The sequence below is a fragment of the Sinocyclocheilus grahami genome, unplaced genomic scaffold, assembly GCF_001515645.1.
Source record: "Sinocyclocheilus grahami isolate Dianchi unplaced genomic scaffold, SAMN03320097.WGS_v1.1 scaffold1.1, whole genome shotgun sequence".
Taxonomy (NCBI): Eukaryota; Metazoa; Chordata; class Actinopteri; order Cypriniformes; family Cyprinidae; genus Sinocyclocheilus; species Sinocyclocheilus grahami.
The window spans coordinates 4,651,502-4,664,943 of NW_015505180.1; the positions used below are offsets into that span (position 1 = coordinate 4,651,502).

At 36.5% G+C, this 13,442-nt stretch overlaps 1 protein-coding gene across 1 annotated transcript in view; it reads right to left on the reverse strand.

The window, feature by feature from the left end:
• LOC107593803 (ankyrin repeat and sterile alpha motif domain-containing protein 1B-like) overlaps nt 1–13,442 on the reverse strand; it is a 90,201-nt gene that overhangs the window by 49,520 nt on the left and 27,239 nt on the right. The window contains exons 2-3 of the mRNA XM_016283712.1: nt 1,098–1,178; nt 289–445 (exon numbers count right to left, since the gene is read on the reverse strand). Of these exons, the coding sequence (XP_016139198.1) occupies nt 289–445; nt 1,098–1,178 (238 nt within the window). The remainder of the gene's footprint in view (nt 1–288; nt 446–1,097; nt 1,179–13,442) is intronic.

Here is a 13,442-nt window from a genome sequence, read left to right on the forward strand (position 1 = left end):
TGCTAGCTTAGCCAATACTGCATCTCGTGGAAGAGGAATGGTTAAGGATTTTCAGGTTATGAATAAAGATTACGAAGACAAACATCTTTTTCTCTGGATTTATTTGCACAGATTAATTGTTCACCACAGAACTAGTGATGTGTGTTAAAGTCAGTTTGTGACTTTAAGGTTTTAGTGTAACTGACTTGCACTGGGTATTGGCTAAGTTAGCATGATATGCAAATGTTATGATAAGATGAGGGGTAAGCTTACAAATAGTACATTTGCTCTAAGGGTGTGTGTGTGTACCTGCTCATTAACTCTGCTGTGGGACGGCCCGTGGTGGATCAGTATCTGGACTATGTCCACGTCACCTCTCCATGCGGCCAGATGCAGAGGAAAACAGCCCTTACTGTCTGCCACATTAGTAGAGGCTTCAAACTGCAACAACTTCAACACCACGTCCCTGAGAGAAAGACAAATAAGAAAGATTTCATGTAATTGTGAGACCAATTTTCATTCTTATATACCAAAAATATCATAAATCTTCTTTGGTACTATTTAACTTCTTAAAGCTTTTTGCAGGAACAATATGAACGGGATAATTGTGCTCTATTCCTAATACATAATTCAAGTTACATAAAATCCCTCTCCTACTCTGGCCTCATTCTTATGACAAACGTTTAAACCACCCAAAAACCCTGAATCTAATTCCATCCTGCTTTAAAAAAAATCTGACTAATCTGACACCGCCTCATCCCATAAACCCCTCATTAACTGAATATAACGCCACCCACCTCATATACCTCACACTAATCTGGCTGTATCGAGATTCACAAACCCCGCCCTAATCTGACCCCACCCCTAGTTCATAAACCCGCCCTAATCTGACATCACAGTCTTCTGATTCTTATGTATGTGAGCTAAATTACGCCTCTATAAAGTAATCCTGATGTCTAGCTCTTTCCCTTTTTAAGTCTATAACACCACGTTAGGAGAGACTGAAGTGTGCGAAAGCGTAAGCTCATTCATTTGATTTAGCACCCATTAACTTACATCTTAATGCAGTTATTCACTTTTCGAGAACCTGTAAATGAATTGGAGAATATGAGTGTTACCTGTGTCCGTTCAGAGATGCGTGGTGCAGAGGTGTGTATCCTGAGCCGTCAGCACAGTTCACATTGACGCCTCTCCACATACTGCAGAGGAGAAGAGAAGATCAATCAGTACAGCTCTGTAACAAGACATCAGTACAAAACTACTAAACACCTACAACAAAACCATATACAGCAGATATACAGAGTTATTTCTGTACAGGGTTGATCAGCTGACACAGCAGAGTTTGAGTACACCACACTCATGCCAAGATTGCTATGGGAATCTCCTGCTTCTCACGATCTTCACAGGACCTTTAATGCTGCTTAGAGAACACACAGACACATTTACCTAAAAATCTAAATGGGGAAATAACACAGATCAAGGGTTTTCACTTTTTGTTGCCAAGAACCCCCAAATACGATAAAATTGTGAAATAAAAACATCTACTTATATTAGTACAAACTATTCCTAAATGAATGTCACAAAATAAGGAGAGATTCCATTAAAAAATATGTTAATTTGTTTGTTATATTTCTGTTATTATCATCATCAGATTATTTTTATTTTTATTTCTATTTGTATTTCTACTTTTTTTAAAGCAAGGGCTATAAAATCAAATATCAAATTCTATTATCAGAAATTTGTTACAAATATTACATTAAATATAATTAATATAATAATACTTAATAAAAACTATGACAGCCCTAATAATATATTTTTTGATTATTTACAAATCTGTTTTCCAACTGAGGGTGTTCATGAATGTCGTGATAGGTTTTGTCAGATTTAGTTCAATTTTTATCCATTTTAATCCCCAAACTATGGACGCGCAGTAAGGTGTTGCATATTTTCTTGCAAATAAATAAATAATCATACGGTGATGGCAGAAAAACATAATTTATTATCCAGTAAATATTTTTTGACAAACTTAATTTATTCTCCAATTCAAGAATAAACCGAAAGCACACTGGTTTCACACTCTGAGAATGTATTTCAAGATTAATTTATAGTTTAATCAAGGCAGAGGAACACTTTTAGATACTTTCTCTCTATTTCACAAGTGTTAATGCCTGAGAATAGTTGCAGCTGAAGTCCATAACTAGAACATGAGCAGTCAATAGCACTGATGTCTAGACTGATAAGAAGACATGAGGAGGACTAAGGCCACAACCTGCCATATGACTCACAGCATGACTGGCCAATCACAGGACAACAGGAAACACACACACACACACAGTGTCCAATAGACATTACAATGGTCTGCAGAAACAACATTACACAGAGGAGCATGAGAAAACTTCTTAACCTAAATCAAAGGACAACAGCTAATAGTGTGTGAGACTATGAGAGAGACCAGAGTTATCGGGACCCTTTAAAGGAATATTTTGATTTCAGTATAACTCAACATAGAAAAACATTCTGACTCATCGCTCACAATATTTTATCTATTAATCAATATTTAATGATGCAAATATCATAAATTATGAATTCATTAATAAACAAGTTGGGGGAGGGGACGGTCAGACCGTGTGACATTTTACAATCTGAACTAATCTTGCCATGTCATATTTTAAGAGACTTCAGGGGTCCTCTCTATGATATAATTTCCTGTAATTTAGGTATTTATTTATTTATTTGTGGTTGCACTACATGACTTTGATTTGGCAGGCAAATGGATTTAGCTCATTAAGCAATGAAGCAAAATAAATAATAATAGAAGATTATGCAAAACTACACCAAAAGTTAAACTTCGGTAATATATATATTACAATTTAAATGTATATATATTTGACAATTTAAAATAACAATCTAACAATTTTAAAGTAACTGTTTTCTATTTTAATAAATTTTTAAATGACAAAGCTGAATTCTGAATTTTCAGCATCCATTACTCCAGTATTCAGTGTCACATGATCCTTCAGAAATCATTTTAATATGCTGATATGCTCCCCAAGAAACATTTCATATTATTATCAATGTTGAAAACAGCTGTCTTGCTTATTATTTTTTTTCTCATCTTTGATGAATAGAAAGTTCAAAAGATTTTGAAATAGAAATATTGTAACATCAAAAAAGCCTTTACTGTTACTTTTTAATGCATCCTTGCTATATAAAAGCAACTTTTTTCCCAAACTTTTGAAGTTCTGAGAATGTTTTAAGACAGTCGTTTGATATTTTTGACTTTATGACAAAAAGTAATAAATAAACATCATTGGCCCTTTACTGCAAGTGTGATTCGGTTTGATTTGATCAATTACGTGATCATCAGTCAAATTATTTTCTGGTAGGCTAATTGACAGAAGTCGCCATTAGATCTGAACTTACACTGATCCCAAAACATTCTTTAAACATCAAGCATACAAAGCAAGTACTCAAGCACAGACACAATCAAACATCATTTGCACTCAACCTGAGAGACTGTCAATCAAACGATAAGCGAAAACCCTGTTTCCTAACTGGCTTTCATTCCACACATACCAGATGAGCATATCACTTACTCTCAGATAACAAGCATTTTAGCATTTGTTTTTCGTGCAACCGTTGTGCAGCCATACATCTCAAAGTAACAACAGAGAAGGTTCAAAATGAGTAAGTTAACAGCATTAGATCGAGCTGCAAAACAAGGCCAATTCTCAACAGATTAGGCAACTATGCAGAATATTTCCTCCACATATTAAGCATCAAACTATGTCAAATGTTAATTCCCTTCGCATTCAGCAGAGGTCATGGTCTGCAATAGTGCGAATGTGATGTGGCTGGATGAACGTCTCACGTTGATAATTCTGGTGAGACAGAAGGTTTAAGATAAAAGCATAATATTGTGAAAAATGGGAATGAAATCTGAGCATCAGCTCAGAGCAAGGGAAAGCCCTGCCTTTACTGCAAGCCTGTGACTCATCCTGTGTGTGGAGAGCACCAGGGTGCTGCACTGCATACAGTATATCAGTATTGCCCAACCTGCCACACACACACACACACACCCATGCACACAGCAGCGCAGAACTAATTGGCTCGGCTACACACTCTGGAATCTTGAGTAGTTGGAAGCGCATGAGGGAGGGTTACTGAAGAGGAGGATATGAATAGACGTGGAGAATGAAAGAGAGAGAGAGAGAGATGCTCAAATAAACTCCAACTGAGCATCAACAATTTCTCTCTAGACACGCCGTTACAAAAACAAACTTAAAATATCTCACACTGGCAAACCACACTAAAACACTATGCATTCTTTTACTTACACACACACACACACACACACAAAAGCTAGATTTATACACTCACACTACTGTTAAAGGTTGAATTTTTTTGGTAAACGAATTCTATCATGCTCACCAACGCAGCAGTCCTATTGTAATATATTATTACAGTTTATAAAAAGAAGTTTTCTATTTATATATATTTTAAAATGTATTTTGTGAGGACAAAACTACATTCCATGACAAAGTAATTTGTTCAACAGCAATTACTCCAGTTTTCTGTTTCACGTGATCCTAATGTGCTTATTTTCTTGGTGCTCAAGAAACTGTTTACTACACAGTGAATGCATTATAGTTCCCTATATGAGGAAAAAGTGACTGAAACTGAAAAGAGTGTAGTTGGACATAAATACACAGATGATATTTGTATGACATTAACAAACAGGTTGCATCCTGAACGAAGAAAAAAATCTTCCTGGCAATCAAATCTTAACATTTAAACTGAAATGCATTTCAGATTTAATCAGATTTAAAACCACATCTGGATAACATTATAAGCACTGGATTCCATGTAGTTTCTTGCTGTTCAGAAAACCTGCTGACACAGATTTGATGTCCCAAACGATGTACTATACACTGTGTGCTTATGCTATGTATGAATCTAGTGTATGAAGTGGAGAAGAGCAGCATCACCTCAAACTGAACAAGCATTCAACATTTTCCAGTCAGCCTCATTAGCATATTTCGCCTCTACTCTTCTACCATTAACTGAAAGCTATGACTGTTGAGGGTATGGAGTGCACTATCCAACATTCAAAATGTTGTTTTTTAGTACGTCGTCTGGATACATAATAGTGCACTAAGCCTATTTTTCAGTGTTAACACAATGCTCACACTACTACACTGAAAAAAACAATAAGTAGATTTACTTAATTTTTATTTTGCAAGTTTTTGCACACATCAATTTTAAGTAAAATTTAAGTATTGAATTAAGTAAAATCTACTCAACTAAGTTAGGTAAATTTAGCAAAGGATATAAGTAAATTTAACATGGCCAGTTAAGAGTCTGATGAAAAATTTCTACTTAATTATTTTGTTAAATATGCAATACTCAAGCACATTTCCCTCAGTTACAGTTTATAAAATGTACTCAAACAATGTAGCACTGGTAAACATCCATGCTATTAAAGCACGTGGTTTATGGCTTGTTAACCTTTGAATATAATATGTCCACTCAAAAGAATTATTATCCAAATGAACACAGAGACCTCAATACTTGGTACATCATACACAATGACGGTAACAATCAGTGGCTAGTGTTTGAGTATAAATGGGTCATTTTGAGTAGAAAATTAACTTCAGATATCACAAAACAGTAAGTTACTAAACCTAACGACAAAATCAACCATAAAACAGTGTAAATACAACTCGAAAACAGTTAAAATTTAACCTTTTTAATTATTCATGCCCCAGTGCATGATGGGAAAAACGGGATCATAACTTTGATATTTACTTAATGAATCCTTGTAAACATAATAAACAATTCCAAGTAAAATATGTTTATAATTTCAAACTTTAATTTCTACAAGCTTAAATTGAGTAGTAATATAAAATGTACTTTATTTTTTTAATTCTTGCCTTAACTAAATTATTTAATGTAGAAATTACATTTGTTTTTATGTAGTATTTACTTCACCACAAAATTATTTGTATTAGTGTAGGCAAAAAATTGTGAAGAATAGTGCAGATAAATCACACAATTTGCTTATCAATGCTGACAGTGCACGACATGTTTAGGCACTGTCACATGTACCATTGTTCACATTTGTACCGAATGTTTGCAGACAAATTGTGAATTTCACTAAAGATTTTCCCACACAGATTTTGCAACAGGTTCAAGTTGGTCATGGGAATTTGCCTCACTGACTAAAAGAAAGCTGCTTGGTTTGAAAGTGACGTCATACATCAGCACTATTTGCAATAGTAATTTTTTTGCCAAAATGAGACTGCACCTTTCAGCACCAAAATATTTAAAGGAATACTTCACCCAAAAATGACAATTCTATTAGCATTTACTTACCCTCAAGTTGTTCAGTGGGGACCAGCAACTGTTTGGTTACCAACATTTTTCCAAATACCTCCTTTTATGTTTAGCAGAAGAAAGAAACTCATACAGGTTTAGAACAACTTGAGGGTGAGTAAACATTTTTATTCTTGGGTGAACTTCCCATTTAATACTAATACAACAGTAACAGACATGCTTGCTGTAGAATGCACACACACTCTCAACATCCTCAAAAACAAAGTTCAAACCATAACACGAGGATCCTGCATTCTGATTGGTTGGATCGGCCCATATTGTTTGAAGTGTCTCAATCAGATTGTGCATCAGATTGATTGGCAGGATCTGCCGATTCCCCTCTCCTTTCATTTCCACTGGAGGATAATTAAAACCAGACACGAGCAATCAATAAGCGCACCGTACCCCAAGAGCACAGGAAATGCACTGATGTCATTGATTCTCCCATGAGACCTCTGAGCGTTATTGGGCGTGTGTTGCCTCCTTATGAGAGATCACAGACATATGAACTCTCTCGACAAAGTCTGGCACGACTCAACTTGCCTCGTCAGATCTTTCACGTCTACCTGCAGTCTGTTTCGTAACAAGCAGCCATTTCTCAGTACAATCTGATTACAGAAAATCGCTTTGATTAATGCTGGAGCAATTTGTTGTTACATACATCATCAGTATGGGAAACCTGACACAAGCGCACGCACACTCAGCTAATACATCAGCCCACGAGGAAAGTTCCTATGTCTGTGCGTGTGAATGTGTTAAACAGATTTTGTATACGCAGTGCTGCCAAACGATTTGAGCAGAAGCTGAATTTAGATTTTAACAAGCTGCTCTCCATGTAAGCAAAGCTTAATCGGAAAGCCCAACACAAGGGAACAGTATGAATCCCTCAGGATCTCCTTAATCTCTACTTGAAGGACAAATGATGACTAAACAATACAAGAGCGAGTGTATAGTAAGAACACAAGTGTATGTGTGTGCTTGTGATGTCTGTGTTAAAGGCCAGTTGTGAGTAGAGTGCTGTATATTCTGTGGTTCTTGCCAATGTTTGACCGCTGCTATCCCACAATGCCTGCTGCCTCCTTGACCAGCAAGTCACAAATGTGCTTTACTTTGGTCCACTATATGTGTTTATGTAAGCTGTCTAGCAACACTCTCAGAAAAAAAGGTACAAAAGCTGTCACTTGGGGCAGTACCCTTTCAAAAGGTACACATTTGTACCTTATTTACCCCTAAAGAGTGCGCTATTTTGTACCTTAAAATTATGTAATAGTACCTTAAGTGTACATTTTAGTACTTTAATGGTACGTATTTGTAAAAGGTACTACCCCAGTGACAGCTTTTGTACCTTTTATCGGAGAGTATATATTTTCTAAGGCAGAATCCCAAGTAACTCCATCAGCCACTCAAAGTTGCTAATGTTGCTAAGCTAACAGTGTGATACTTTAATAAATATTAAAAATACATAAACACATACATTAGGTTAAATAGGCGAGTTTTCATTACATTTTACTATTATAATAAATGTTTTTAGTATTGAAGGCTAAAATGTTTGTACTACAGTTGTTAATATTGCAAAGCTAACAGTGTCAATAGCCTATTTGTGCAAGTACAAAAATACATATAAACACATACTGTAGTGTACAGTATAGACTGTGAAGCTGACATCATGCAATGTTGTACTCTGGGTAACTGTTTTGTTTAGATGCCATAATTGGAGGATCACGCTACCTTTCTGCTAGTGAGTTTAAGGCAGTGGTTTGATTTTCTGTCATGACTGTGAAAAATGTTGCATTCTTGCTGTATTGACAATTGCCATAGCAATCATCGTTCAGGGAGAAAACTAGATAATGTATTAAGTTTTTTTGCCTTTTCTATGTGAAAAACAGGAAGGGGAGCAGGTTGAGGTGACGAAGATTGCCGGAGAGCAAATCTATTAAAAATGTCACTGATTAAACCCACTGTCTATCACTCAATAACATAATCACATTGCTAAGTGTTTTTGAAAGTTTTGTATTGTGTTTGGTTTAATAATTAACATTACATTAGTGAGTATGACTTTCACAGTTTGTCGCCTTGTGAATTAGCAAAACATGCACACAGCCATTACAAAACTGTTCACAAGCTTCTAGGGATTTGATTTTGGTTGTCTTGTGTTGAAATAAATATACCTAGAATGAAAAAAAAATCCACAGTGTGTCGTGTCTGTCAGCTGAATTTAACCCGCAATCTCTGTTTCCCCTCCGTGGCCATGGAAAAGCGAATATTTACAATGACAACAAAACAACTGCAGTTAAATTTGAACGTATGCAATAGAGAAATGGATCGACAAATTTTTATTTAGACTTTTCTACCGTGTTACAGCAGAGGCCGTAGTGAGCGCCCAGCACGTGACATTGTTTTGATGAATGACTATGAATGATTTCTGAAAAATCATGTGACCCTGAAGACTGGAGTAATGAACAATGAAACTTCAGTTAATCACGGGAATAAATTACATTTTAATATTTAATATTTTTGATTAAATAAATGCAGCCTAAAGAGGCTTCTTCCAAAACATTAAAAAACAGCCCCAACCTTTTGAGCAGTAGTGTACATTTGGCCACATAACATAACATTTTTCACTAGTTCTTATGTATTCTCGAATTGCCTTCTACACCAAGGATGGATGAGACACTGGATTTTGGCAGCATAATTATGTTGTCCATCTTTTGAAATAGCTTTATCATTGGGAGTATGCCAGTGACACCAGGCAGCCTAGATAGGCAGCTCACTAAATTTCAGAGCACAGCTTCAGTGTTTTTGCACTGTGGGTTCTTTATATAAATAAGTGTGAAACAAACATACATCAACAGCCTAATTTAAAATCACCAGCATAAACATATAAAAACACAATTTGCTGATGCACTGAACTGTAGTGGACATAAGCGCTTGCCAGAAAATTTAACTCCAGGGTCTTAATCTGGATTTAGCTTTGATCTACTGGAGAAGAAAGTGTGGAAGAAGAACCTGGTCTGACCACACCAGGCACTTATGAGCCTGACCTGACCTTATCTGTTGATTACTGATCTGAGAGATGAAGAGAGCATGCTCTCGCTCTCCTCTGCTTTTGGTCTTAGCGTCCATCCTGTCGAGGATCAAACGGATGGTTCTCCAGGGCATCAGTGGGGTCAGGCATCCATCACCTCGCTGTAGTTAGGTACAGTGACCTGGAGACTGATTACTGAGAGTGATCCAGATCATCATTTAGTCACAGGCAGCCAGTTAGATGTCCTGACATCCTGTCTGCTTAACAAAGAGCTTATCTGAGCAATTACAGGCCACAAGGTGATACATAAACATAAGACAGACACAATCATGGCTATATGTGGACTCTGTTATGCTGTTGCATTTCTAAAACAAGTTTTGCTTCTCTAAGCACGCATGTAAACGTGTTTTTGTATATGCATAAATCTAAAAAATAACAATGTTGAAGCATCTTACACCTGTGTGCGCCTCTGTGCCATTCACTATGGTAACCAGCTGACAGCAGAGGCATGATGGGATAGACGTTTGAAGGGGGGATGTTTGTAATGAGAGCTGCCGTGTGGTTTCTTCACATCCTCTTCCTCCTCCGAGCGCACTACTGCCGTCAACAAAATACAGACCCATCACATCACAAACACGCACGTGTCACCATACGTCTCACACACTCAAGTGTCTTAGTGTCTTACCAATATAATAAACAGCCAATATGAATAGAAGATGTTACACGGTCTATGGCACAGGAAAATGTGTCAAAATGAGCCACCTAGGAAGGGACCAACGATTCTGTATTGATATTCCGAATAGCAACATGGCTGTGAATCGGAAGCCGAGTGCCAATGTGCCGATACTCGGTGAAAAAAGCAGGGTTGAGTGTGTATTGTTGCTTTTATACAACAGTACAATAAACAAGAAGTTGTTATTGAACAACTTACATTTTAGGCACAATATTGCCAGTTGTTTTGTCTGTTTTTGCTGCACCAACCCGAACCATTCCAAACAAAGCCACAGAAGAATAGAACAAGTCTCCGAACAACACGGTAGTGGTGTTATCAGTTCCTGAATCAGCGTTCAGAGAATCAGTTGAATAAACGATTCAGTGACTCAATGAAATGCTAACTTATTTAATTCCTGAATGAATCAGCGTTTTTGAATGAATCATTTAAATGAATGATTCAATGATTCACTCATAAAGACTTGCCCCCACCTACTGGCTTGATGACGTAAGCTGCTGAAAGAGTAACTGAAAAATATATTATAAACTATTCATGTATTTATGTTTTCAATATATATTCTTATTATTTTTAATTTTCTAAAGTAAGCATATATCTATCTATCTATTAGGGATGTAACGATTAACTGCGAGCCGGTTGAAAATCGATTTAAATATGTGACGATTCAAATCGGTTGAGATGCTAAACAAATCGCGATTCAATTAGGGATAGGAGTTTATATAATTGTATGTCTGAGGGGAACTTACTGTCTTTAGAAAAGTTGATGGTATTTTTTCTTTTCATCTTGCCTCTGTATAATGCATATTAAAGTTCATAAGTGCAGGGCTGCTTTGTTTTCTGCGGAAAACAAGGAAACGCTTTAAGCGTCACCTGCTGGCAGAGAGTGTTACTTATTTTGATTTGGGGCTTGTTTTAAAATTTAAATTTTGTTTTGTTATTTACATTTACAGTAACCTATATTTAAATTTTGTTATTTAGCAGACGCTTTTATCCAAAGCGACTTACAAACGAGGACAATAAAAGCAATTAAAACCAACAAAAGAGCTATATTAGTATATTATTATAGTGTTATATTTCAGTTTCACAAAGAAACGTGCAGCATTTTGTCCAAGCAATAATAAAAGGACTCATTTAATTTATAATTTGTCTTAAATCTAATTTTGTCGTGAATCAAAATCGTGAATCAAATCGAATCGTGAAATCAAAATCGTGAATCGAATCGTGAGTTGAGTGAATCATTACATCCCTACTATCTATCTATCTATCTTGCCTGTCTATATATATTTCTATCATATTTTGTGTAAAACAATAATGCCAATAAAATGCTTTGACATTAAAATGGCAAACTGAGAGAGAAAGAGCAAGAGACACCCATCTGGGATGACAGATTATCATGTGACTTGCTCTGTCAAATGGGTCGAGTGTAAAGTTGTTTACACACAGCTGGGTGCAATTAACTCCCCACAAGAAAGTATTTTAAACACTAGTAGACTGTTTGGCCTTCTACTCTATCAACTCTATCAAAATAGCTCTCCCATAAAAACTCTCCCACTAGAACCAGACCCTCTGATGCTCACATTCTCACATACAGAAAATAAAGGGAAAAGGACTGAACACCAAAGAGAAGACAGAAGGTGACCACCTAGTCTGATTAAAATTATCAAAAGGGAAATCTGAATGAGTACATGAACCTTGTTAGAATTCATTGCTTTTCTTTTTCTCTCAGTGATAAAAACTAAGCAGGTGATAACAGGTGCTGTGCACGCCTCAAGCGGATATCTGTCACCGCTCTACTTTAATGTTAAACATGGCGAAATAGGATTTGAGGCCTTGAGCAAAAGGGTTCCCCGTTCTCCTCTCCCTCACTGGCTCTTTTAATATAGTCGCTTATTATAATGTCTGAATGCTGTTATGTATGTATATTTTCTTTTTGCAAAATAAGGAACACAGGATAAATGACATGTTTCATAATGGCACTTCATTTTTAGCAGCTATAATGAAGATGCATGGCAACGTGGTACAGCGGTGTTTTTGATGAATACCGGCTTAATTTTAATGCATGACTTCATAAATCATCAGTGTCTCATAGTAAGCTGCCAAAGTTTAGTAAATGAAGGCCATTGCTAGCAACCAAATTCATGTTTACGATGTACTGATACACAACATAAGGGAAACTGGAATAAGGCACACCCAGAATCTGTGAGAGGTCAACCAAAGTGCTAGGAAAGTCAGAGGTTGCTGACAACAATGGTCGCCCTGCGGTCATCCTGGATTCCTCAGAGGGTGCTGCAAATGGTATGTTAGCATGTGTGTGGAGACACATGAGTAAAGCCTTTCAATCACAACCTGAGCAGAAGTGCTGAGCTCCAATGGTTTAGAGGTAAAGAGGGATGTTTATGCCACAAACAAACACACAAAAATAGTACAGCGGGACAACAGTGTATGCGCCCTTGTGTAAGGACATCATATGATGCATAAACAAATATCCAGAGCCAAAACACAAGGTTTGAATAGTGAGTGCCGAGTTCACTCTATGTGTAAACCATTGCGTTTTCTGTTGTATTATGAGTTCCAAATAGTGGGCGAGTGCTGTGATGGTAATTACAGATCTCTGTTCAGCTGCACTGCAAACACTAGGCTGATGTCACACTACAGTCCATCTGCGGTGTGCGTTAGATGAGTGTGATCACAGAGCAATTCAACCCTTATCCACATATCAAAGTCTGCTTTGCCTAATGTATTATGCATCAGAATTGCACAGTCGGTAGAGTATTACACTTTTTTGTACTCTCATTTATCTTGCATGATTAGTACCATTACAGGGACAGATCACCCACAAATGAATATTCTTATGAATATTATTTTACCCACCCTTATGACATTCCAAACCCGTGTGAGTTTCTTTCTACATCATGAACTTATATGAACTGTGCTACTGACAGTCTAATTCATCATGTGAAAGCAAACATATACCCATTCAGGCATTTAAGCACTGTCTAAGCTGTACAGTATCTGACAGTGAACAGCTCTTTACTGGAAAGCCTAAATTAATCATAATTTCCAAAGGACTCCAGTCATAAAATCAAACCAGCGTTTCAGCCACTTCCTGTCCCATAATGCACCAGTCCTCAAACTCCCACAGTTTCATAGTCCTTCAGGCCCAGTCATCACTCAGTGTGAAAAAAAGTACTGCACTGTACTCTCCCCATACATAACCAAAATTTGGCAAATAAATTAAATAAATTAATAACTATTGTTTTACTTTCATATATATATATATATATATATATATATATATATATATATATATATATATATATATATATATATATA